The sequence below is a fragment of the Oculina patagonica genome, chromosome 13, assembly GCF_052425735.1.
Source record: "Oculina patagonica isolate OP01 chromosome 13, crgOcupat, whole genome shotgun sequence".
In the NCBI taxonomy this organism is placed as follows: domain Eukaryota; kingdom Metazoa; phylum Cnidaria; class Anthozoa; order Scleractinia; family Oculinidae; genus Oculina; species Oculina patagonica.
The window spans coordinates 1-27,342 of NC_135770.1; the positions used below are offsets into that span (position 1 = coordinate 1).

A 27,342-nucleotide genomic window follows, 5' to 3' on the forward strand; every position below is an offset into this window, starting at 1 on the left:
TTAGTAGAAACTCAGCTGTTTTCTAATGGAAATCCGCGAATCTGATTGGTTCTCCCACTGATTTCTATTCGCCGATAGAAAACAGTCGCGCGCTCGCGTAGCTCTTTAAGCGGTAAATTTTCTTGATTTTTGTCTTCAACGTGCACAATATTGTAGGTTTTGGACTGCAATCCTTTAGAGTTTCTACTAAAACAATTAGACTACTCGCCCTCGTTTTCTATGAGCGATAGTCAACTCGGCTGCGCCTCGTTGACTATTTGCTCATAGAAAACTTGGGCTCGTAGTCTAATTGTTAAATATAGCGAAACAAATTAAAAAAAATAATAATACGTTATTGATAAAAAAAAATACAATGGAGGCTGAAGATCCGTTTACGAAAGATCTTTATTACAAAACTTATCATCTGACCAAGTCAATTTGTACCGGTTTGTTCGCATTTGCTTACAAACTATTGCATGCTGGGTGATGTCCCGAGAGAAAATTAAACGAAACTTGACATCACATGACAATGAAAGCAACAGACATGATACCTATTGTAGCAGCAAAAGCGAAAGTTACTCCAATAATTTCGACAATTCGTCCCTTTTCTCTTCGCTTTTTCGCTTTTTCTCGTGCCTCGAGCAGTTCAGCTTCTACGGTAGAGTTGACCAGTTTTTCGTCTTCAACTGTAGGTACGACTTGAGTCGTTGATCGTAGAAATCTATCCTCTGGTTTAGTGCCTGGTTAAAAAGGTAAAAAACAAACGTCAATGGTGACTTGGTGAACCGGATCTACTAACCAAACAAAGTATTACTAGAATATTGGCTTCCTAAGACTACAAGCTTTCGTTTTTGTTGAGTGAGCAGTCATTACGGTCAGCCCAGGGCCACTGTTGATACCAGCCAAGTGCTGATTGGGCCACCCTGCCTAAATAAAGTTGACTTGATTCAAAGCTAGAAAGGGAGGGCAATAGTCTTGAGACTTCTTCAGTATACTCTTTAAAGGAGGACAACCGAAAACTCCAATATAATTTTAAGATATTTTTTAATCCAAAAATCAAGAGCTGTTTCACCTCAAGACCAACCAATAGTCTTGAGACTTCAGTAGTCTTGAGACGTTATTTTTTGAACTTCGATAGTCTTGAGACTTCTTCAGTAGACACTTAAAAGGAGCACAACCGAAAACTCCAATATAATTTTAAGGTATCAAGAGCTGTTTCGCCTCAAGACCAACCCGCATGCAAATAGTGATGACGCGAAGAGAACTAACCAGATTCGCAAGAGAAATACACTTCTAAAAGCTATCACAAGGTTGAAATTTTAAGCCAATTGCAAAGAAAAGTTTGACAACAGTTTTTGGACAAGACTGTTAATTTCCACATGTCTATTATCTTCGAAGACTGTCATTCTGAGCTAGGGCTTAATAACTTCTTCGGGGATGTGTACCACGTGACCTACTTTAACCAATCAGTGGAACAGAAAAAGTCTCGTTGCGTCACGATTTGGGCAGATCAATTATGGCCAGCTTTGCCAAGTTCCTAAGCCTCAAAAAATAACGTCACCAAAATGAATTGACCGCGCGGGCCTGGGGAAAGCTGTACAAAAACTTGGCCAGCTTTGGTGTCAGGCTTTGGGTTAGTGGTTGCCTAGTTCCTAGGCCTCTATTTTCGTCGCGGTCAACTCGTTTCGGGACCGAAACGAGTAGTGACGTCAGTAATACCGTGAAGGCCTGGGGAAAAAGCCGCACAGGAACTAGGCAAGGTTAGTGATTAGTTTTAACATCTACACGGTAAAGTATTGTGTTTTTGGGGGGCGGGGAGGGGGAGATTGGAGTGGGGGATGGGGGGTGGGGCAAAATAACGAAAACAATAGCTATTGCACTGCTCTCACCACATAATAGTTCCTCTGAGATAGTTACGAGGTTCCTTCCTTGGAAACGTGCCGGCGTGATGCATTTCAAATCCTGAATATGTCTCACGTGCGGAAACTGATTGTTTGAGCCAAGAAGCCGCTCGCGAAGCCATTTAAGTTTACAGTCACAGTGAAATGGGTTTCCTTCGATAGACCTTAAAAGGAACAACGGTAATTAAACTCTAGAATGCTCCCAACTTGTGATATCATTCTGATTACGAGCCCGGGGGGACTCCTATATTAAACGGACGGGAATGCTCGTCGGAAATTTTGAAAAGAACCCCTAAAAGAGACCAATCTGGGCGTGGCTCAAGCTTTTTTGACCCCTTAAAGATACCAAAAAAACTAAAAATAGAATTTATATTTGAATTTTTCTTCGTTTGTAACCCTAAACGAGACCATTATGGCTAAAAATATTGCCGTTTTGCCCGGAACACCCTAAGCGAGACCAAAAATCCGAAATTTCCAACCCCAAGTGAGACGACGAGCATCCCCGTCACTTTCATATGCAAGTGCCACCCCCCCCCCCCCTCGAGATTACGAGCACTCTGTGTTCAGATTTCTTTCCATCATAAATGAGTTAAAAACTGTTTATGCACTGATTACTGACACTTACAGAAAATGGATGTGTTGAAGTTCCAGAATTAATTCTTCTGCGACAGTCGTAATGTTGTTTCGCTCTAAATTGCTGCAAAAATATATCAGATTGTAAACTAAAAACCCCAACAAACTTAGGCAAAAATCAGCGAAAATATAAACAAAAAGCACACATACTTACATAGATTTAACGTTTTTGTAGCCATTTCCGAATTGGAGAGTTGAGATGTTGTTTGAAGAAAGATCGCTAGCGGGAAATATAAATGCAAAGTTTTTACTGATTTTCACGAAATATCATCACTTCACAAAAGCAGTCAAGTACGGTATCTAACTTACACTGTTTTTACATTCCAGTCCTCGTTTAACTCAGGGATTACTTGAAGTCCAGTGTTACGACATTGGAGTAGTTTTCTATTTTGATACAATTTGCAGCCTGGTGGATAGCTTTCTGAATTTTCAATTGTTGGTATTTGGCTAGCGTCATGTTGCAAAGAAGAACTTTCAATACTCTGTGTTGGGCATAGCGGACATAGGAAGACAGCCAATGCGAGAATTGATAGAAAAAACGTTTGAGCCATTGTAGAAACGATGCCGTATTTTGAACTGGTATTCTGACGTCAAATTGCACGGTCAATGCGCGCGCTTCAAACTTGCGCGCACTATTTTTTATATATATATAAAAGTAAGCGCCCTACACTTTGCGGGCGTTTTAGGCCGATTCAACTTGAATCACAGCATGCAGAGATCATGAATACTCTCTCTCTCTCAGGAAAGAGAGAGAGAGAGAGAGGGAGAGAGAGGGAGAGAGAGGGAGAGCCATACGCCCGTTGATACCCCGCCGCAATTTGGGGCGGCGCATCAGCCATATGGCTGATTTCCCGCCCTTTGGCTGATGCCCCGCCGCAAGTGTGGCTGATTCCCCGCCGGTGGTTGATGCACCGCCACGTATTGTGGTTGATGTCCCGCCCAGTGGCTGATGTGCCGCCACCGGTTGATTTCCCGCCACTTGGGTGGCGGTGAAATTGTTGATGAGGATTATTGGCTGAGGATTTTTCATTTCTAACGGTAATTCTTTATTCTCTCTTTAGGAATACGGATAATACATTATTATATTAGACAAACAATTATTTGGATTTTTTCCACGTCTTTTTCATTTTTTTTTCTTCTCTAAACTTTTTGCCGGCTTTTTCCTACTAGTCACTGCGGATTGGAAATAAAGTACAAAATATTAAATTTGTGAACGTCATCGATGATATCTTTGATAATCAGTTATAGATCGTTCTGTTCTCTAACTGGTTAAGTTTTTTTTTCCTTTTTAATTTTAAGATGAAGGTTTAGGAAGGCCCTCTACAAACATCACTAATGAAAATTGATCACGATGGCCACAATCGAGGAATCACAACTTTTTTCAAAACAAATTATTTCAGTGGTTCTTGATGTGTAATCAACCCAATATACTGTTGCCGGGAACAGAGTAATATAAGACAGAACGGAGGAATTAGTCTCCACAATGTAACAAAAAACTACTTTATTTGAAATAGGAATACTTTTGCACGATAGTACCATAAAATAAAACAAATTAGGGCAGAATAATTTTACATTTTTAGTAACTCAACATTCATCCTGACTGCAATTTTTAATTTTTTTATGCGACCGTACACTGTACATGTTAATTGATGTATAAATGACCGTACACTGTTAAAAAACTTATAGTTTATGGAATAAAGGCACACTTTTTAAAACTGTTTTAACTTTCCATCGACTGTATTTAGTCCTTTTCGATTGTGTTCTATATTTGGCTATTCCTCGACCGTACACTGTAATAATAATTGATTTGAAAATTACCGTACACTGGTTTAAATGCAAGATTTATCTTGAAAAATTATCACAATAAAAATAAATAAAGAAATGCTTCATCTTCGGGAGTTCAGAGTCCATCCTTGACTTGCTACGTTTGACCTGGAATAAATCTATTTCTGGCCTCTCTTCTTGAACATGTATTGTGCTTTGTTATAACAACGCTCAAAGTCGCCGTCGTTTCGCTCGACAATTACTTTGAGGCTGGACTATGACTGGAACAAAGCCGTTAAGTCCGCTTTGCCTGGACGAACAGAATACTCTGCAAATAATTCTTCAACTTTTCTTTCATCAGTCTGGTTCCATTTGGCTTTTGTTCTTGGACCGGAACAGCTGACAGACACAGATGCTGACGTATCTGATATAACGTTCGACCACGCCTCTGTTCTGTTTTATGACGGCTCAGGTTCATTTGTTGGAAGTACCATGTTCTACTTTTCTTTTCGTCTCAAGTAGACCACTTTGTCGTAGATCTTTTTGATCATCAAAGTGTCGTCCAAAAATTCCCGTAAATCCATATGTTCGGCACTGGTTTTCCTAACTATGTCAAACGTGAGTGAGTCTCGAGAAATTTTTTGGTGGGAAAACAGCATCTTGATGGCTTCTATTTGACTACTGGCAAGTCCTTCTTAGTTAGTGCTTTCCTCATGTTCTTCATTGTTTGACTTTGTTGAATTTGCTGACTTGGTGCTAGGTTTCGATCTTGTTAATACTGACCTATCCAAACCAAGGGTCTTCTTCAGTAGCTGGTGACCTTTGGAAGACTTCTTGGTGATCTGACCAATGTCGCCTCTTCATGAGCCATGTGTTCGTGGATAGCCCTCTTTTCGACGATGTACATATCAAAAGTTGCCGAGAATGCTATTTTCCTAACATAATAATAATATAATATAACATAATAACATAACATAATAATAACATCGGTGCTCGAAAATTTAATCTGCTTGGCCTTGAACCAAAAGGCGGTTATTCACTTGCCGATGTTGCTTTGGTCAAAGGCCTTGCCATTGGCACAGACGTTGCGCACATATTCGATGTACGTGGTGACATTGGCATGCGTTTCAGCATCTATGCAAATCCGCCCCGGGCCATCAAAGGATCGCTTGTGTTTTGGACATTACATTGTGTAGCTGCCATCATTGCTCAGCTCTGCTTGTCGGAAGTAGAATACTGTGGCAGTTTCCATGGGACCTGGCCGTTGTGCATTTTCAAGCCTAAGTCGGGCAATGAGAAAATGTTCTTGTACTGCGTCATGTATGCTGTAGATGTTGTTGTATTCGAATTAAAGTGGCTATAAGCCACTAAACTCGGAAAATTTATTATGAAACAAGAATAAAAAAAAAAAAACAAACTGAAAGAAGTTATGCTGAACTTTCACACTTCATTTTAACGCATTTGGTTTGATACATCCAATAATATTACTAATAATGTCGGTAATAAGAGAACAGGTCTCATTCTTTAAAATGAGTCCTTAAGACACTTGCACGCATTGCGTGCCTATGTTGATGTGAAATTCACTTCGCTCACTACAACTCGGAATTTCGCCGGGATATTTTAAGTTGTAATTCATTTTGACCCTTGCCGCCTATGACCAAAGACACTCGTCGACAGTTTAAGTATTCTAGGTGGTAATTTAAAAAGAATCTGGACCATTATTTAAAGGTTTCCGTTAACACTCAAATGTTTCTTAGTTTTTGAAACTACGCAAACAAAATCCCCACGATACTTCCCAAAAGCAAACAACCAATATCCTTGCAAGGGCTATTGGTAGGAAGGCAAGTTAACTGTCTTTGCAACAAATCTTGGAAAGTCTCCATCAAAAAAAGAATAGTTATGATGATAATAAATTTAACTGGCCAGAAACTAAGCAACATATTATATCTATTTTATTTGCTACAGAAAAAGGCCATTTTTTTCTGCACGTTAAAACTATTAAAATCGTCGATCTATACAGGTGATTTGTATTAACATCGCAATCAAATAGTAAATTTTTGGAAGAAAATAGCGAAATTTGTTTGAGTTCTGGCCTGATTTATGTCAATGGGGAAAAAATGCGCATTTTGGTTGATTGCCCGCCGCTTTTAGTCTTTGAACTTGAAAATCGCCCAAAATATGCAATTTAACGCCAAAATGAACCTATTTCCCTAAATTACATGCAGTTTTACACCCTGCTACAAATTTCCAATTATATTTATCGAAAATGACAACTTTTATCAAGATTTGAAAACGTGTTTGATTTCCCGCCGCGAAAAAAAATAACTTTTTGTAAGTCAAAGTAGCGTAAGGAAAACAAAATTTCCTAAAATAGAGCGAAACTTTGCAAAAACCTTGCTATATTGCATGCCTAATGTGTGTGAATTTTTGTAGTCCATTACCTCTAAATGTGTCGGAGATATATTTTTTTAAATTATTCTGTTTGGAAAAAAAATGATGAATGCGCTTTCTTGAGCTTTGAATCTAGTACTAAGCATGCAAGTACACCGGAAAATTTTCAAAAGTCAAAAAATCGGAAATGCTTAAACGGGGGAAAGCTAAGGTAATGCTAGGGGAGTCGGGTGAATCAACAAAGGTAAACTTTTGCCGAAAAAATAAGTTTCCAGGGATTTATTTGACTTTTTCGAGTAAAGTGGGTGATTTCCCGCCATTTGCAAAAGTAAAGAGCGATAAATTAATGGAAAGAACGGAAAAATGAAAACCACACATTGGATGATGAAGAACAATGCAATTAGAAGTAGTGTGGAAAGTTTCAAGTATTGGTATGATGTTTAAAATTTTTTTCGGGCACCCCCAAAACTCAAGTTTTCCCTGGCATCTAAGTGCTTGATGAGGCATATACAGAGAGAGAGATAAAAATATATAAAAGTATTGATTTATATGAGACAGATAACTCGTGGAAAGGGACCTCCTCTGGGTAAAATAATTAGCTCAAGCGTTCTCCTTTGCTGGACTATATTTCGTAAAGGACTATTTTTATCAAGCGGTAAAGACTCGGCGGGCCTTTGACTTGGCACCGTCTCCGACCTTCTCATCGCCTTTCTCGAGGTATAGCTGAATGTCCGTATTAAGGAGGTGTCCATACATACCGTCGCTTGCATCTTAGCGTGAACACTCACCACCGAAACATGATATTACATGAAACATGATCTAACGGCAACTTTCGCGCCGAAAGCTCAACATCTGGTGGGCGGGGGAGAGAGAGAGCCTGGGAAAGAGGTTGCAACATATTCCGGTTTCGAAATGACGAAAGGATTGGATATACAGACTTCTAACGAAAAATTGATCCTGATCTGTGTCGATATGCATTTGCAGGTTTACTTGAATCACTTCTAGAGTAAATTTTTGTCCGTTCTTAATGTTTATGGTGAACATTCTGAGTGAGAAAGTTGCTCGCTTATACCAAGATTTATCGTCATAGTTTATCATCTTTTGCAGAAGTTTGTCAAAAAGGTTTATAAAGCTGTTTAATGTGATAAGACTATTTCTATTTTTAAAATTCAAATACCGGCAACAATGTTGCCCGAATGTTGTTGGAGTTGGTTCGTGTAACACCTTCACCGTCGACTTTTAACGCAATTTTCTGACGTAGCTGATTCCGCGCGCAATGTTGCGCTAAAAGTTGCCTCGTGTAAAATGGATTGAAAAACGCTGTTTAAAATCATCGTTAAAAATCGTCCCGTGTAACATCACATTTACTTTGGCAGACTCAGAAAATTATTATGAAAAAAGAAATCGCGCTTGGTTTCCAGGTTGTTGGTGCGATTTGTTAAAGGAGAAGTTCACTCCAGAATGGCCATTTATTTTCTTTATGCCAATAAAAAGTTTACACAAAGATATGTTATTCACAAAAATTTCAGCCTCCAACGTTCGCTATAACCCTACGAAATCTTTCCCAAAACTCGACAACTGAACGCCGCCATCTTGGAGCTGGTAACGTATGCGTGACGTCAAAGAGCTCATCCTGAAGTTTGGCGGGAAAATTTTAATAGTCGAAACTCCTTGTTTTTTGTATTTTTTGGAGCTCTGTTTGAGCAAAATAGAGCTACACAAACAGGAATTTTGACAAACAAATGCCACTACGAAGAAACAAGGAGTTTCGAGTACTGATTTATATTTTCCCGCAAACTTCAGGCTGAGCTCTTTGACGTCACGCATACATTACGAGCTCCAAGATGGCGGCGTTCAGTTGTCGAGTTTTGGGAAAGATTTCGTAGGATTATAGCGAACGTTGGAGGCTGAAATTTTGGCGAATAACATATCTTTGTATAAACTTTTTATTGGCGTAAAGAAAATAAATGGCCATTCTGGAGTGAACTTCTCCTTTAAACAATTAATTGTGTCATAACAACGTAGTCAATATAATTAACGCCGAAAGTATAAAAAGGATAACGAACGTTTCGATAATTGAATGTAACCTTTGTAAGGTTTTCGACGGTTTGAGCAATGTCGTTCATTTTCTATATGGACTGATAATTGTAGTTTGCACATCACAATAAATTGGCCGTTATAAATAGGTCATGAACTACTTTCCTTAGAAGAAAACACAAGTAACACGATCTTGAGATAGAGTTGCGGAAGAAAAAACGTTGCCAATCATGTTTTGCTGATAAATTAAAATCCTCAACCCAGCTGTCGTCTCCGGTGAAAAAAAAAGGAAAAAAGAGATTGAATTAAGCCAATACCGCTAGGTTGTAAACAATTTTATTAAGCAATTAATTGTGTCATTGCAACGTAGTCAAATGTAATTAATGCCGAAAGTATAAATAGGACAACGAACGACTCGATAATTGAGTGTAACCCTTGTAATCCCTAAAGAAGGCGCGCTTTAAATTTGTTGCTTCGTTCGCTTCGGAAATTTATCGCAGTTTTTCTCAAGGTAAGTGAAGTTGTGTTGATTTATTCGAACTATCACTCGCAAATAAGTGACTAAAGCTACTTACGAGAATATCACAACTGAATCTCACAAAGCTGTGCAGACTTGCTGCAAGTCGCTCGTTAGATTCGCAGGAGACCGCTGGATACAGACAAAATGGCGGAGGATCGTGGCGGAACGTTCCGAGCCATTCCTCGGCAAGTGTCATTTGTTTTCCTTTGCGCGCGCGTTCACAGAAATGAATCCCGCGCGATCTCTTGCGCGCGATTTAACTCAAGTGGTCTTTCGCGCTTGATTTCAAAGCGATTTTATTTAAGTAACTATAGATACAAAGAAAAAACGAGCGACTTGGGGCAAGTCTAAAAGCTGTGTAGTGGCGTGTTTTCTTGGAAACACACCATGCAGTTGGTCCCAGCTACTGTAGCCACTAGTGGTGTGTCAACTTAGTCCAGTCCCTGAACTCCCTCTTCCACGCGCCCTTTTCAGGGGTTGAACCTAGGGGCGCGAAGAGAAAGTCCAGGATAACTTGCATGCGCATGCTCAGAACGAATCAATCAGAAGCGAGGAGTGTGGTATCACTTGCTTGGGACGCGCGCGCTAGGTTAAAAATGCTCGCGCAAATGACGAATTCAACTACGCGACCGAGCGCGCGAATAAATTCAAGAAAAAAAAACTGTGCTCAATTGCATCAACAACCAATTCAATAAACAGCTACAAAATACTAGGAATAGTTGACGGATGGCGATTTTTGTTTTGGCCGTTAGCTTTTAGTAGACACTGACTGCAAAGCTAGGCTTTTTAAAGTTATTCCAGTGATCCTGCTTTTTGTGCGCGCGCGTTTTCAAAAGGGCTGCCAAATATGGTTTTTCCCCCAATTTTAGGGGGAAAAATGGCGCATGCGCATGCAAGTTATCCTGGACTCTCTCTTCGCGCGCCTGGGTTCAGCCCCTATAAAAGGCGCGCGGAAGAGAGAGTTCAGGGACTGGACTAGTGTCAACTCAGCTGCATTTTTCAGGAGATTCAACTTCTCTCTGCGATCAGATTTATGATCAGACTCTACTGAACAATGTATTCCGTTCAACCACCGAGCATTGGCAAGATGAATGCAGACTGTTTCGACTTGATGAACCATGAACTTCAAAAGTACAAGTTTCTGATCATCACGGGCAGCCATCGAGAATATAGTTCAAAACCACTTAAAGATAGCACCGTTGAACGTATTTTAGTATTTAAACGGTAGATATAGGCATATTTTTATCCCCTAAAAATGTTTTATCTGTTCGGATTTCCTAGCTGAAAGTCTAGTGATCCGAAAGTTATAGGGATCAAAACTTACCTTTTCGAAAATTCCAGCCAGAGAAAGGCTCCCGAAAATTCTAGGTGACCTTTTTAGAGTAAAAAATCCGTTAAAAATGAACAATTATACCATTTTTTAGATATTCGAAAATCCTAGGAAAGGCAGGCAAGCAAAAAAATTTACAATGAATGTTCCGAAAATTCTAGATCTCAAATCGTCTTCCGAACAGATATTTTAACGAAATATTCCGTTGGGTGCCCCTGATCATGACTATAGTAGGTGGTCAGGCAACAAAACACGCAAATACCAATTTCATGGCTGGTTGGCCTTCGGGCCTTACGACCATGTCTATAGTAGGTGGTCAAATAAACAATATTCAACCCAGTTATTTAGCTGGGCAGTCAATAAACCATACCATGTCTGTTGTAGGTGGTCAAATAAACAATATCCAACCCATTTATTTAGCTCGGCGGCCATTGAGGCAACTTATTAGAATTGAGGCAACTTATTAGAATTCTGCGAACCTTGCAAAATCCATCATTCTCTGAAGAAGACCGCAGAAGGCGATCGAAAATTTAGAGTATCCTTTTATATTTTTAGATCTGTTTAAACCATTTTTATATTTTAGGCCACTGAGGCAGTTGACTATTTAATAGTGGTCAGATACAAGCAGAGAGAAGTTATACTGGTGAATGCAGCTGTGTATTCTATGGTCCTCTTTTGATAAATCATGTAACACTATAGTTCAATTAAGTCATGGCAAAACAGTATGATAATAGAGCTTACAACAAGAAACAGGGCAAGAAATTGTGGTAGGAAAAACAACAATTATTACAAAAGGGAACGTGATAGAGAACCATCTAGGCCATTCGATTTCACGGTTTGTTGCTATTTTGGACTGACTGGCACATATAGCCTCGATCTCATGTGAGAGGACATTAGCCTCCATCTCATGCGAGAGACATTAGAAAGCAATTAATTGCGTCACAGCAACGTCAACAATGACATTAAGCCGCAAAAACAGCACGCGCAAAAACAATTTCATTTAGCCGATACTGCTAGGCTGTAAACAATTTTATTAAGCAATATCCTACGATATCAAGTCACTGACCTGATATGCCACCATGTCACGGTCACTTTGAAATAAAGTAGTGTTACTGTACGATGAATTAAAAAGAGGTTTTACCAGTAAAACAGAAATTCGTAATTTAAATTTAGCGGTGTTTAGCGGTCGTAAATAGAGAAAAACTTTCCCGCCAAAACTAAACTTGAGCGCGCTCGCCAATTGCGCGCTGTGTGCCGACGAGTACTGAGACAAAATGGAGTCGGCATTTCCAAACTTTTCGTTTAATTTTGATTTTGAAAATTTAGAAAATGAAACTCTAAACAAACGAGTGGAAAAAAGGCAGAAGGGGAACTTGTTAAAAGTGTTGAAGACCAAGTCAACACAATTTGCAGTTCGTACCTTGCAAGCATGGCTTCAACAGTGCAGCGCGTAACCAGAACTGGATATCTGATGACGTCATATTTTTTTCAAAATGGCGCCCGCTTCATGGGACAGTATAGTGGTAGAGTTTTTAGGTCCTGTATACGCGCTGAAGTGCCCATGTCCCACAGTACTTTGGGAACTTAGCCTTTGAACAACAAGGTAACAGACGAGTGTGAGAAAATGGCGTCTTTTCACGTGTTCTTTGAGTTCTAAGGGAAAAAATATTGATTTTTGGAGCATTCGATAGCATGAGGCTGCTTGACCAAGGATCAAACATCTAAAGATAAAAGGTGCGTAGCAATTTTGTCCATCTTTGGAAAAATTATTTTAAGAATCTGTATACAATTTGCTTTGATTTCGTACTATTTTCGTTGTAGTGCAAGACTTATTCACATAGTGCTGTGGTTTTGAAGATACAACTTTGTGTCGCGCCATGTGCGTTATTTGTAAAGTGATACATCGACTGGACTGCTTATGCCATGTTCGTTTAATGTTCTTTTGCAGTCTGTTGGAAAAGCACATCGCTTTCGTGAAGAAAAGATGCCGGTTTTGTAAGAAAACCTTATCAAAGTGAATGGTGGTCCAGAACTGCTTTAAGACAGCGGTTTGAAACGAAATTTTGGAGTTTTTTGACTAACTAACTATGGTCAAAAGCATCAATTTCATCTTTTACTGGTCGATGAAAATAAGGTAGGTTTTTATTTGTACATGTATCAGACCCATGGGTAAAAACAATAGTAAGCTTATACCTGGCTGAAAACAATGCAAAAAGTTAATTGTCTTTGTCACAGCAGAAAATAAAACAACTCTGCATACAAATTAAGAAACTCTTGTTATTGCTGTGTTTTTTTTGTTCAACCAGTTTGCAAGTTATTTTGTCTGTGCTGCATGGGTCTGGACATTGCGGTCAGGAATTGTCCCCTGTCCCCTGTTTTTACCCCTGTTTTATGAGTCAGATGAGTCTGAGTCAATGAGTCAAATCAGTAAAAAAGTGATTTTCACACAAAGTTAGTTATAACATATTGAACCACAATAATTTTTGCCTGAGTACAAATTACCTTAGAAGCACTCCAAATCATTTGCATGTGGTTTGGTTTTATTTGTTAGTTATGGTTGCACTGGCTTTTTCAAATTAACTTCTCTTATATAATTTATTATTTGTGGGAGGTGCAGTGGCCCATTAATGGCTAGCATGCTGGATTCTAGATTAAGCAGTCCAGGTTCGGGGCCAGGCCAGGGAACTACATTTTGTTCTTGGGCAAGAAACATGCCTCTCCCACCCAGATATATAAATGGTTACTGGTGAATTTACTGTCAGGGGTATCCTTGTGATGGACTAGCATCCCATCCATAGGGTGTAGAATACTCCTAGTCGCTAAATGCTACAGAAACCGGAATAAGCTCTGGCTGTATGGGCCACTAGGCTTGGACGCAGACTTTATTTTGAATCATGCACTCATGACTCATTGACTTGTAAGACTCATATAATATTTATTTTCATTTCTGGTATTTTTGTAGTATTTACGTACCGGTAATTGCTCATGGGTATATCTTGCTTGTCAAGTTTAGGGTGACTGACTAAATTTTAAATTCATGTTAGCATTTCTTGCACTAAAAATTAAGAATTTCAAATTTGAGAGCATCTATGGTAATTATAATAACCTTATATCCAAAGCTGATCTCCCCTAATTTAACTGCTTAGCTATCAACCATATGATCCTTAATTTATCTTTTGAATCATTGCTGAAAAGAACAGATTTTTTTATTATGGATGAAAAAAGATAAAAAGTGAAACTTGCCACTTCACAATTAAGGTGGACATGATTAGGGTATGGGGAGAAACTGGACTGCTGACTAAATCTTTTTTACCTTGTATATATATATATATACCCATGGTATAAATGTCAATAAAAATTGTTCACAAATTTTATTATCTCTTGCTGTCCAAAAAATATTGGGGGGGGGGGTCACATGGTATTTAGCACTGAAATATAGTGAAAGCTTGATTCAACAAATGAGGCTATCATCTTTTCAATTCCGGCTTTGACCTCATATCCTGAAATCTTAGTGGTTGTGGAGATCATATGTGGGAGAAATATGTGGTAGAATATTGTTTGGGAGTCTTGCACTAGCTGCAATCCACAGACTTGGCAGTATGCAAATGCTGACAGAACCATTTTCACCTCTCAGTGATAGCTAATATATGTAAAAGGAAATAAATAATTATATGAGTTGAGCTGCTCTCATTGCATTTGCTAAAATTATACCATTTTTTCCAGGTCTTGGCAAGAAAGCTTTAAAAGAGGAAAAAAGGAAGTTATGATATGATCAAGGAACATAATAAAATAACTTTTGAATGAGTGGTGTTGAATGCTATTTTCAAGTTACCCTAAATGCTTGTTTCAACCCTGCTTTCACACAAAATACAAACACTGCAAAATTTTGAGTATAAACAGAAAAGTGATTGAAGTTCCTGAGGCAGCATCAAAGAAAGATACCCTGATATAGGACTGTCAAAATCCAAATAATACTGGATACTGGATTTTGTGCCAGGATTGAAAACTGTAGTGGCAGAACATTTTTGAAACCAAATGATACTAATATTTACATTTATCACCTAAGTGTGAACTTTTCTCAATATACAATTGTAATCAGGATAATCCTGAACAACTGAAGTATTAGAACTTTTGTACATAATGTACCTGGAACATTTTCAATAAAGACTAGATGTTTTTAGTGATAATTAGAACATTGCATATGACACAGAAAAGACCTAAACGATCTAGATTGTATGCACTAAGAGTCGAGTTTGATTTAATTCCCGCTAGTACACATTAAACAGGAGGAAGATTTAAAATGATCGGAAATGAAAACGAAAGTGTACTACAATACTGGTCAATACTTCAACTGTCATAAAAGCCTGATGAAAAAATATATTCACTTGCATCAGACTTCACTTGAAACAGCCTCATTTTTAAGGCTGAATTATCTTTGTATGTGGCAAACTTGAGAACGAGATCTCGTGCAAAAAATCCTTTGTACTATTGATAAGTTCAGCGCAGTGCGGCGGTGGAATCTTGATTTACCGAACTCAAGAGGAAACGAAAATTGATTCGAGTAAGCGTGCGTTAAATTGAAGCGTTTAAATACGTAACGTAAATCCAAGGAAACCAACCACTGGTTTGAGTTTTACCGAGGTTCAATACAACGTGGGTTAAATCGGGATTCTATTGCTATTATATTCTTTCATGAAGCTCGAGGGCCGACGCCATATTTGCTTACCAACCCACTAGAGCTTAGTCCTTTCGCGGTCAGAACAATGTTTTGGTCAGTGAGTGAGCCAATCAGATTACAGGAAATCATATATCCAGTTCTGGTTACGCGCCGCACTGTTCAACAGAGCGATAAATATAACCGGATTTTTGACTGAATTTGGGTACGGTAAATATCTTATCGTACCTTTTTGGTAAGCTTCGGCTGCATATCAGGCTCGTTTGGTCTCGCCATGGGTATTTTGGCTCGACTGCGTCTCGCCAAAATACGATATGAATATGAACCATGGCTCGACCAAACACGCCTGATATGCCACTGAAGCGTACCAGAAAGGTACGATTAGGTATAAATATGATTTTGACACATGCCAAGCGAATTGTGAAGGTCAATCGCGTAAAGCGGGCGGATTTAAGGTACACACAATTGTTAATCAATTTATTTTCTGTTTTAAATCCAACAGAAGTCGAATTTAATTACAACCTGACGCGACGTACATTAATTACATCTTGTTATGACGTATATTAATACCCAATTAACTTGTCATTAGCGTCTGTTACGTCACATCAAAGATCGAAGTCTTATAAACAACACAGAGATGTGAAAAGAGAAAGAAAACAAATGGGCGGCCGTCAGTTCGTGTACATTTTAGTGTTGCTTGGGCTGACAATCGCTTTTGTAAACGGAGAGAGCCTCCCCGACGGATGTTTCTACTGGCGCAAAATAAAGCCACCGTTGCGAGGGCTGTCTTGCAGTGAAATGCAATTGTACAAGATACCCAAGTTACCGAGAGGAATAAATGCAGTGTGAGTAAAACACTTTGGTATTAACAGCTTTTCCAGACATTGAATATAACTCTGCGGGGGAGGTATTACTGATTTCCTCATGTATATAGCTTGCAGAACGGGCGGTTTATTTTGCGGGTCGCGCAAAGCGCGACATAGCGAGCGCCTAGCGCAAAGGAAAAAAGTAGACACATGTATACGGTTCCTGGATCAATGGTTCTTGCATATGAATTTGTCCAAAAGTAAAAAAGCTTGCTCGAACTTACCTACACTATACCTCTATTATTTCTCTCAGATAGTGCGCGCGCTGTGATTATTTATCAAATGACTTTAAAAGAAAAAAAAAATGAAATCTACTCGGACGAAAATTTTGAAAAACAAAGACGAAGCGAACAGCGTCTTCCAAACTTCAAACTCGAGTTTTCAGAATTTTCGGAACCGGCGAACTGTAGAGCAAACAAAGCATGACGTCGGCTTTGTAATGGTAAGTTTTACGGCTATTTGAGCTCGTAGTTGCCTGTTTTCGGGAGTTCGAAAATATTTCTGCTAACAGCTTAAGCTCTTGATGAGGTAAGTGAACAAAATCGACGATAAGACTTGCCTACAATACAAGAAGAAAACGACTTTGAGAAATCCTAGAGAATGAATGAAATCAATGAAATGTAAAAAAACATCGTTTTTAAACGAAACGCTTAGGTCCATCTTAAAAAGATGGAACCAAACGTTTCGGGCTTAACCCTTCATCAATGGCAAAAAACGTTACCATAAAGAACGCGACAGAACTAATATTCAAAAATTAACGTTCAAAGCCCAGCGCAAGTAACAAAGAAGCCCCCGTGCAGTCTAAATAAACGAAAAGTTAATGTTCATCCCGCGTGGTCGCACAGTGCCCGTTTGGAAGATCATCCACATTTCTTGTCGGTGTCGGTGGATGTTGTTACCGGAGCAAAGCCTGATTCTGCGAATCTTGCCATCAGAAATAGTATGGGGTTCTTTGTTGAAATGTTCTGCAACGAGGAAACCGTGTTACTTTCCCCTCTATGGAAAATGGTTCTAAGTTGTTTGCCGGCGTTCTTTTTTGTTCCGGTGACCGGCGACGTCACCGCTCACGATCGAGCCCAGACTTCCTTAAAACGAAAGAGCTTGGGACTAGGATGCATTTAACCCAATAGAGTAAAACTAATAACATCAATTTGGAGTATGTATAGCATTTTAGAACCAGCAATAAAAATAAAAAACACACTGCGGTGACAAACATGACAAGACAACGCATGTCGGAAAAAACTTTGATAGAACTAACGTTTCGTATGTTACAACATACACTTCAGAAGTGACCGTTGAAAAGATTACAATAAGATTTAAACGTGAAATAAAAGACTGGTACCTTATCTAAAAAATAATGACAATGTTGTTAATTAATAACAAACAGACTTAAAAATCCGCAGAAGAAAAACAAACACATTATGGCTAGTAAAGAAAAAGTTTCTCACTGCCAACTTTTTCATTTAAGGCTGGTTTTAAATCACGAATCAACAATGTCTCCTTTATTTTACAATGTATATCTGATCGTCGGCAAAGTGATCCCATTTGATGTTGTGACCCGTTGATGTGATGTGATCTGCGTGACAGTTCTTTGAAAGTGCTTTAAAATGTTCAGTTTTCCTTTCGTGTAATCGACGATTACAGCAAAACCAGCAAAAATCAGCAAAGTTCGTAAAAACCAGAAAAAACCCAGCAAGTTTACCGTAGTCAGGATCTTTACTTTGCCGTGTTTGGGTTTTAGTCAGCCTTCATTGTGGTTCCAAGCCTCGCAACTAGAAACGAATAAGTAGATTAAGTAAAGAAAAATACATCGAATGATAATCACCAATGTCCACTTCGCCTTCTGTGAATACACTAATTGTTATAACTGTTAAGTATTTTGATGTTACACACGTCCTTTTTCCTCAGTGGGTTTTTTAAAAACAAGATTTCACGCATTACTCAAGAGAATTGGAAAGACCTTGAAAAAGTAAAAGTAATGTAAGTTTGATTGATTTTAGTTCGTAACATTTATGTTGAAATGTTTTAGGATAAATGCAATTTTAGTTTGATAAATGGTGCATTAGCTGTCTCAATTTACAGCTGTTTCCGATCACACGCGCCCTCCAACGACATTTTTCTCCTGTTTGAAAAATGAGTTTTGATGGACGTCAATCATCCGTTTCCACGACAATGATCGCTTCTTCGCGCCAGTTTCAATTCGCTGGTCCATCGCCAAACACATCGATGAGACGACGCAAAGCCTTACACGTAACTTTTGTTTACAGTTATGAACGAGTTTTGAGCAGTTATGACTTCGAAAGACTGAACGGACCGAACGTAGCGAAATAAACTTACTGGTCGGTTTGCGGCCGGCTCAAATATTTTCCGAAAGACGGCTTGGAATGTAGAAGACGAAAGCTTGGTTAATTTACCGAATATTTGCGGCCGGGAGTTTTGAACACTGATCGTACTCAGTTCAATTCCGAGCCATCCTCATTTCAGTGTCATTTGAGTTTGGTCGATTTAGTCTTCAAAATACCCAGACATAACTTTTAGAAAGTCGGCAGAAAAAACCGTTTCGTCTTCACAGTTTCAGGCCGTGTCAAATTCGGTCAATAAATTTGTGTCGAGTCCGTTTTGTCTTCATTCCAGGCCGTGATTCGGTAAATATATTTTCATTGAGTCAGTTCAGTCTTCAAAATTCCCAGCCGTAATTCGGTAGATATGCACTTACCTTGAGTCCGTTTCACCTTCCTGGCCGTCATTGGAAGAATATATTTTACAAGTTAAGCTGGCTGTAATTCCCGGCCGCAAAAATTATAGAAATTAACCAAGCTTTCGTCTTCGACATTCCAAGCCGTCTTTCGATGAGACGACGCAAAGCCTTACACGTAACTTTTGTTTACAGTTATGAACGAGTTTTGAGCAGTTATGACTTCGAAAGACTGAACGGACCGAACGTAGCGAAATAAACTTACCGTGGCCGGTTTACGGCCGGCTCAAATATTTTCCGAAAGACGGCTTGGAATGTCGAAGACGAAAGCTTGGTTAATTTCTATAATTTTTGCGGCCGGGAATTACAGCCAGCTTAACTTGTAAAATATATTCTTCCAATGACGGCCAGGAAGGTGAAACGGACTCAAGGTAAGTGCATATCTACCGAATTACGGCTGGGAATTTTGAAGACTGAACTGACTCAACGAAAATATATTTACCGAATCACGGCCTGGAATGAAGACAAAACGGACTCGACACAAATTTATTGACCGAATTTGACACGGCCTGAAACTGTGAAGACGAAACGGTTTTTTCTGCCGACTTTCTAAAAGTTATGTCTGGGTATTTTGAAGACTAAATCGACCAAACTCAAATGACACTGAAATGAGGATGGCTCGGAATTGAACTGAGTACGATCAGTGTTCAAAACTCCCGGCCGCAAATATTCGGTAAATTAACCAAGCTTTCGTCTTCTACATTCCAAGCCGTCTTTCGGAAAATATTTGAGCCGGCCGCAAACCGACCAGTAAGTTTATTTCGCTACATTCGGTCCGTTCAGTCTTTCGAAGTCATAACTGCTCATAACTCGTTCATCACTGTAAACAAAAGTCACATGCTATAAGGCTTTGCGTTTGCGTCGTCTCGTCGATGTGTTTGGCGATGGAAACGGATGATTGACGTCCATCAAAACTCATTTTTCAAACAAGAAAAATGTCGTTGGAGGGCGCGTGTGATCGGAAACAGCTGTAGTATCTAGTTTTCATTTCACTGACCCGCTAACCAAAAGACATTCAATATTACAATATTACAGCAATTTTTGAGTATGTTCAGCATTTAAAAACAAGCAAAGCTAAAAAAACAGAACAAAGTAATTAATGTTGTTTTCTTATCGTCTTCTAACTGGATTACTGGGTCTTCAAAGTTTACCGTAGTCAGGATCTTTACTTTGGCCGTGTTTGGATTTTAGTCAGCTTCACATTGTAGTTCAAAACCTCGCCACTAGAGACGAATAAGTAGATTAAGTAAAGAAAAACTTTCGCTATCTGCGAATAATTGTTATAACTGTTTAAAAGTATTTTGATGTTTCACACGTCCTTTTTCCTCAGTGATTTACGAGAAAACCAGATTACACGCATTACTCAAGAGGATTTGGAACACCTTAAAAAGAAACAAACAGTGTAAGTTTGATTGATTTTAGTTCGTAACATATATATATATATATATATATATATATATAAAGTGATAGGGGGGGTGGGGAATTTTCGGCTTGCACAAATTTTTTTTTTCTGTCCATTTCTTGTGCAGGAATTTTTTTTCGGGTGAAACCCTCTGCTCGAATTTTTTTTAGACAAATGTTTTTTTTTTTTCAGACAAATGCCATGTATTGCTACTTTATACAATGTTTTTTCACAAATGTTGCTTTGCTGATTATTTGCTTAATAGTTTAAATATTTTAAAAATGCTGTTGTTCATTGATATCATCCGTTAGGGACTGTCAATAAGTACAGAGAGGGGGGGGGAGGGGTGAGGGGGTCAAGGGGCGGTGCAATTGGAAAAGAAAAATATGTGACCCACCCCTTCCTTCTAGCTCAAAATTGACTGACCAAGCCCTGATCGAAGGTTGGAAATAAACATGATTCACCCCTTTCTACAAAAAATAGTTAATAAGGAAAAAGTCTTTTTGATTGTCTATAATGGATTAGAGGTTTTTGAATTGACATCAGCTTTTAAAGTGCGATCTCAATCATACACCACCCTGTGTCCTATATCCATAATGGACACTGTGATTCTATGTACATCTTCTTTCGGTTCTTAACACACCAAAGCAGGATGAATTTCTCACTTCGTATAACAGATTTGTGTTTTTCACATATTTCTATGTAAAGTCTGTGGGAAAACTTAGACATAAACATATGCAAAAACTAAAACAAAACGTAATAGAAATTCAGTACTAATTACTGCAGAAATCATATTTGACAGGAATTGACAACAGAAACTACAACCACTGTACCATTCATCTGTTTGAGAAATGAGTTAACTAGTAAGCAATCTACGCAGGCTGGAGAGAGACGAGCTAAACGAATTTTATGATCAGAATCTATCTAGGGGGGTCTGGGGGCATGCTCCTCCAGAAAATGTTGAAATTTCTTATGCTCGGAAATGCTATTTTCAGCGTTCTCCACCATATATTTCGTCGAATAATTGATCTCATCAAGTGTTAAATGATGACAGGTATTTTCAGAGCTTATTAGAACCTTTCCTTCTGCACGAATTTTTTTTCTTTGCCTTCCCCTTTGCACGATTTTTTTTTTCTTACCATTTTGGCTTGCATGAATTTTTGTTTTGTTTTTTCCCCACCCCCCCATCACTTTTCTAATGGTCCGTCCCTTAGACAGTTCAGTCTCGTTTCTCTTGCTTTCGTGTCGAAAAGATGCTGTGTGGTTTCTGTAGCGGTCTTTGAAATTACTAGCGAGGCCTACGTATGATTCTGATGATGTTTGTGTTGTGACTGTGGCTTGATAAACTACATTTTGTGACAGGCATTTTCCGTCGAGTGGGCATTGATCTTTCTTTCTACAGTTGCATTCTTTGTTGCATGTTTGTGTTGTTTGCGACTGGTGGTAATCTGATAGTACTGCTTTGTTGTGTGACGAGATGATACTTTTCATGTTAGGCATGCAGGAGTAGCTGAGCTTTAGTGTATGTTTGTTGAAGATCTTGTGTAGGGGGTGTCCGCTTGGGAAGCATCTGTCAATGATGTTTAGGAACTTCCTTCCCAGGTTAGTTTTCACGTTAGCATCCCATGGGGGGTTGTACCATACGATTTTTCGTTGGCGATTTCTGTTGCGCTTCGGCTGAGGGTTGTACGTGAGCTTGTGGTTGTAGCCGCTCTCGTCAAGCGCTTTCTGGTACGGCGGAATGGCTTCGTCGAAAACTTTCTGGTTAGATGAAATGCTGGTTAGTCGTTTGTTGATATCATCAGAATCATACGTAGGCCTCGCTAGTAATTTCAAAGACCGCTACAGAAACCACACAGCATCTTTTCGACACGAAAGCAAGAGAAACGAGACTGAACTGTCTAAACACGTTTGGACACTCCAAGACACCAACAAACCTTTCAGTATCAAGTGGAGAATTATTAAGCAGTGTAGACCCTACAATAACATTAACAACAAATGTAATCTATGTCTTTTTGAAAAATTTGTAATCATTTGTAAGAAGAATTTATGCAGTCTTAACAAGCGAAATGAACTAGCAAGCTCGTGCCCACACAGAAACAGATTCCTTCTCAAGAACTTTGTGATTAAGTAACGCAATCTTTAGTATACGCAATTTCTGTTTTCAAACCCTATAGTTTTTATATATCATAGCAACTGTTTTTATATCGCATAGCAACCTTAAGTTAGCCTTTTATTGCCAGTTTATGTATTTTAACGGTCATTCGTTGATGTTGCCTGATGAGTGTGGTCATACTTTGATCACACGAAACAGCGTTGTCGCAATAAAACGATGAATTGAAATCTTCCTACTTTTGACCATTATTATCACTGCTCCTCTCAGAGTTGAGCGCTCTACAAATTTATTCTATTCAAGTTCAAGAAGTTTCTACTGCTCCTTTCAACAAGTTGAGCGCTGTCAAGAATGAATTACCAAGTTAAAGATTTCGGTTACTCGACCAAGAACATCCCGCTGGCAAATAAAAGCAAGTACCTACAAACCCTGATCGAGAAAACACAGTCCTTGATACATCGAATGAGATGGAAAGCCTTCTACTTTTTGCAAAACCACGACACCAGCAGCAACGATAAAGAAACCTACGGATTCAAATCAAAACGTCCACCGCCACACGTTAGCGCCCTCGATGAATTTGAAGACAACATGCTTAATATGATCCAACGAGTAGAGTTTAAAACCAACAGCACTACAACAAATAACCTCCAAACAAAACTCGACAAAGACGTACAAGAAATTAGGCAAGATAAGAAAATCTATGTCAAAGCCGACAAAACTACCAACCACTACAAGGCTGAACCTCAAGATTATTCAAACCTCCTACAGAAAAACGTGACAAAGGCTTACAAGAAAACTAACAAAAGCAACCCGGATTCGATTACCTCGGTCGACAAAAAGATCGCCCAAGACCTAACACTTGACGACCGTATTGAAGTTTCCGCGAGTAGAGACGCATTCATAACGTTAAAAGACCACAAGCCTGATTTCGTAAACAACCCAACCTGCAGACTCATAAATCCCACAAAATCAGAGATCGGCATTATCAGCAAGCAAATTTTAGACAACATAAACAAAGAGATTATCAAAGTAACTAAAGTAAATCAATGGAGAAGTACCTCAAACGTCATCGACTGGTTTAAAGCAATCCCCAGCAAATCTCAACACGCGTTCATAACTTTCGATGTATGTGACTTTTACCCATCCATTTCCGAGCAGCTTCTGACAAAGGCACTAGACTATGCATCCAAGTTTACGCACATCACTCCGCAAGACCGTCACATCATCACGCATGCGAAGAAATCGTTGTTGTACCACCAGAACACGCCATGGGAAAAGAGAAACTCCAACAACTTATTCGACGTGACGATGGGCTCATATGATGGAGCAGAAACATGCGAACTCGTCGGCCTGTATATGTTGTCCTTAATAACGCCGAAATTTAAAGGCCAAGTTGGTCTCTACCGTGACGATGGTCTGGCGGTTTGCAAAGCAACACCCAAGCAAATCGAGAAAATAAAACAAGAAGTTTGTGACATTTTCAAGTCAAATGGTCTCAAAATCACCATCGAAGCAAACAAGAAAACCATAAACTTCCTAGACGTAACCCTCGACCTCACAAGCGGATCTTACAAGCCCTTCATGAAACCCAACAACAAAATCCTCTACGTCCACCGTCACAGCAACCACCCACCCGCACTTCTAAAGAACATCCCAGAAAATATCAACAAACGACTAACCAGCATTTCATCTAACCAGAAAGTTTTCGACGAAGCCATTCCGCCGTACCAGAAAGCGCTTGACGAGAGCGGCTACAACCACAAGCTCACGTACAACCCTCAGCCGAAGCGCAACAGAAATCGCCAACGAAAAATCGTATGGTACAACCCCCCATGGGATGCTAACGTGAAAACTAACCTGGGAAGGAAGTTCCTAAACATCATTGACAGATGCTTCCCAAGCGGACACCCCCTACACAAGATCTTCAACAAACATACACTAAAGCTCAGCTACTCCTGCATGCCTAACATGAAAAGTATCATCTCGTCACACAACAAAGCAGTACTATCAGATTACCACCAGTCCAAACAACACAAACATGAAAGAAAGATCAATGCCCACTCGACGGAAAATGCCTGTCACAAAATGTAGTTTATCAAGCCACAGTCACAACACAAACATCATCAGAATCATACGTAGGCCTCGCTAGTAATTTCAAAGACCCCTACAGAAACCACACAGCATCTTTTCGACACGAAAGCAAGAGAAACGAGACTGAACTGTCTAAACACGTTTGGACACTCCAAGACACCAACAAACCTTTCAGTATCAAGTGGAGAATTATTAAGCAGTGTAGACCCTACAATAACATTAACAACAAATGTAATCTATGTCTTTTTGAAAAAATTGTAATCATTTGTAAGAAGAATTTATGCAGTCTTAACAAGCGAAATGAACTAGCAAGCTCGTGCCCACACAGAAACAGATTCCTTCTCAAGAACTTTGTGATTAAGTAACGCAATCTTTAGTATACGCAATTTCTGTTTTCAAACCCTATAGTTTTTATATATCATAGCAACTGTTTTTATATCGCATAGCAACCTTAAGTTAGCCTTTTATTGCCAGTTTATGTATTTTAACGGTCATTCGTTGATGTTGCCTGATGAGTGTGGTCATACTTTGATCACACGAAACAGCGTTGTCGCAATAAAACGATGAATTGAAATCTTCCTACTTTTGACCATTATTATCACTGCTCCTCTCAGAGTTGAGCGCTCTACAAATTTATTCTATTCAAGTTCAAGAAGTATATATATATATATATATATATATATATATATATATATATATATATATATATATATATATATGTTGAAATGTGTTAAGAGTTCAATTTTAGTTTGATTGTGCGGAGATATGAAATTTATCTTCGAGTGTTTTAACACAGGGAGCCCAGGCTCACGCTTTGACAACTCGGTCAAAATCGAGGCGTCAAAATTATAAGGATTTGTATGAAACTTTATAGCAAAAATTCATATCGAAAGAAAATATAACAAACAGCTAGTAAAGCTCACATTTTACATCATATGTTGTTTATGTGTTGTTTCTTGACTGTTCTAAAGCATTTAAACCCTATTTAACCGATATTTTAAATTTTAGTTTACTCTTACCTAAATGTATGCAAGGGTGAACACTTCCGACGCGCGATAAACACCACTGCTCGACAAAAACAAGCCAAAAATTGCTTTTTATTTCATCCGCTCACCCCAAAACTTCGTATGGATATAGTTCGTCTCACCAATGTAACACCATGAACAATCAGCACAAGAAATTTTACAGACAACGTTTCTCTGCAATTCCAAAGAAGGTCGAAATTTTGGGGCCGGGAACTGTTGTTGGAGGGTGGTATTTATTTTTTATTTTTTTTTTATATATACATATATATATATATATATGTTGAAATGTGTTAAGAGTTCAATTTTAGTTTGATTGTGCGGAGATATGAAATTTATCTTCGAGTGTTTTAACACAGGGAGCCCAGGCTCACGCTTTGACAACTCGGTCAAAATCGAGGCGTCAAAATTATAAGGATTTGTATGAAACTTTATAGCAAAAATTCATATCGAAAGAAAATATAACAAACAGCTAGTAAAGCTCACATTTTACATCATATGTTGTTTATGTGTTGTTTCTTGACTGTTCTAAAGCATTTAAACCCTATTTAACCGATATTTTAAATTTTAGTTTACTCTTACCTAAATGTATGCAAGGGTGAACACTTCCGACGCGCGATAAACACCACTGCTCGACAAAAACAAGCCAAAAATTGCTTTTTATTTCATCCGCTCACCCCAAAACTTCGTATGGATATAGTTCGTCTCACCAATGTAACACCATGAACAATCAGCACAAGAAATTTTACAGACAACGTTTCTCTGCAATTCCAAAGAAGGTCGAAATTTTGGGGCCGGGAACTGTTGTTGGAGGGTGGTATTTATTTTTTATTTTTTTTTTAAAAAACCCACCGAATTTAGATCTGGACGCCATTTTAATCTATGCTGAAGGAGTTTACAGTATTTTTAACCGAAAAGTCCATTTTAATTTTTTTTTTAGTCAGTGACAATATTTGTTTTCTAATTCTAAACATGCCTGCAGTACAATAAGATTCATGAAATGTATAATTTAAATCATAAACGAAACTTATTGTATTTCTAGGCATTTTAGGGGTAACTGCAGTAATAATTCTATTTTATTATTTTTACAGTGAGTTAAGTGACAACCCATTCCACTGTGACTGTAATCTTGAATCGTTTAGACTGGAGCTGGCTCGCCAGAGACCTTTCGACAGAAATGCTCTCTTTCTCAGTGCAGAATGGGTAAAGTGTGCCACACCATTAAAGTATCAGAACAAAAAAGTCAAGTCTTTATCCAACCTGTGTGGTAAGCCCTCAAGATGATGCAGGATATTAAATTTAAATTTTGGACAATTTATGGCGCCATTGCTTTGATCAAAAATTGTAATCTATGAAAAAAATTGGTCGATTTGTTTTACACAAGATCACGGAAAACTTCCGGTTGAATTAGATGGATAATCAATGCTAAATCGTGCACGCGTGTGACAGCTCGAGCAAAGACTGACCTAAAGGTTTAAATTTTTAGGTATTTAGTAAATAATTTAGTAATATATTAAGTAATGTAAAAATTTTTGAAGCGTTCTCTGGTTAAAAATTTTGTTAAAATATAAGCTTCGGCTGCCAAACTGCCAGCTTTAAGTAGTAGATAAAATATGAGCTGGAGATCTGTATGGGCGAATATTTTTTCTACTTTATATTGAATGCAAAGTATTGTTATGCGATTCGGTAGAGATCTGTATCAAAAGTTAATGAATACTAATTAGCTGAGCAGGAATTTGTATGAAAAGTTAATTCTATTGTTTGATTTGTATTGGGGGTTTGCAGTTGTGTACATGTGATCTGAATACTGTGCTGGGATTGGTTTGCACCCTCATGAATAGTTAATGAATTTTACAACGAATG

The 27,342-nt window shown here is 38.6% G+C and overlaps 2 protein-coding genes and 1 long non-coding RNA gene across 14 annotated transcripts in view; 2 read left to right on the forward strand and 1 right to left on the reverse strand.

The window, feature by feature from the left end:
* Positions 1–466: 466 nt before the first annotated feature.
* On the reverse strand, positions 467–3,129 carry LOC144635355 (uncharacterized). Its single transcript, XM_078494463.1, has 5 exons — positions 2,823–3,129; positions 2,668–2,733; positions 2,506–2,577; positions 1,869–2,044; positions 467–719 (listed from the first exon to the last, which is right to left on the reverse strand). Exons 1-5 carry the CDS (start codon positions 3,062–3,064, stop codon positions 499–501), a joined length of 777 nt encoding a protein of 258 aa, XP_078350589.1. The 5' UTR covers positions 3,065–3,129; the 3' UTR covers positions 467–498.
* A 5,954-nt stretch (positions 3,130–9,083) lies between these two features.
* LOC144634372 (uncharacterized) overlaps positions 9,084–27,342 on the forward strand; it is a 164,047-nt gene continuing 145,788 nt past the window's right edge. For 4 of the 12 annotated variants that reach the window (XM_078493307.1, XM_078493310.1, XM_078493316.1 and 1 more), the window contains exons 1-5: positions 9,088–9,216; positions 15,820–16,075; positions 18,005–18,076; positions 20,182–20,253; positions 26,571–26,746. In XM_078493307.1, coding sequence (XP_078349433.1) covers positions 15,891–16,075; positions 18,005–18,076; positions 20,182–20,253; positions 26,571–26,746 — 505 coding nt within the window. In that variant the 5' untranslated portion in view covers positions 9,088–9,216; positions 15,820–15,890. Of the gene's footprint in view, positions 9,217–15,732; positions 16,076–18,004; positions 18,077–20,181; positions 20,254–26,570; positions 26,747–27,342 lie in introns of all 12 variants that reach the window. The other 8 variants (XM_078493317.1, XM_078493311.1, XM_078493313.1 and 5 more) reach the window with 6 other exon arrangements.
* LOC144635417 (uncharacterized) lies at positions 12,060–15,396 on the forward strand. Its single transcript, XR_013567360.1, has 3 exons — positions 12,060–12,289; positions 12,504–12,689; positions 14,279–15,396. It is a non-coding gene; the product is annotated as an uncharacterized LOC144635417 (long non-coding RNA).

Coding starts and splice junctions, on each gene's coding strand:
- LOC144635355 (XM_078494463.1), bottom strand. CDS start 3,064: ATGGCTCAAACGTTTTTTCTATCAATTCTCGCATTGGCTGTCTTCCTA. Junction 2,578..2,667: donor TACAAAAACGTTAAATCTAT/GTAAGTATGTGT, acceptor ATATTTTTGCAG/CAATTTAGAGCGAAACAACA. Junction 2,045..2,505: donor CTTCAACACATCCATTTTCT/GTAAGTGTCAGT, acceptor GTTCCTTTTAAG/GTCTATCGAAGGAAACCCAT.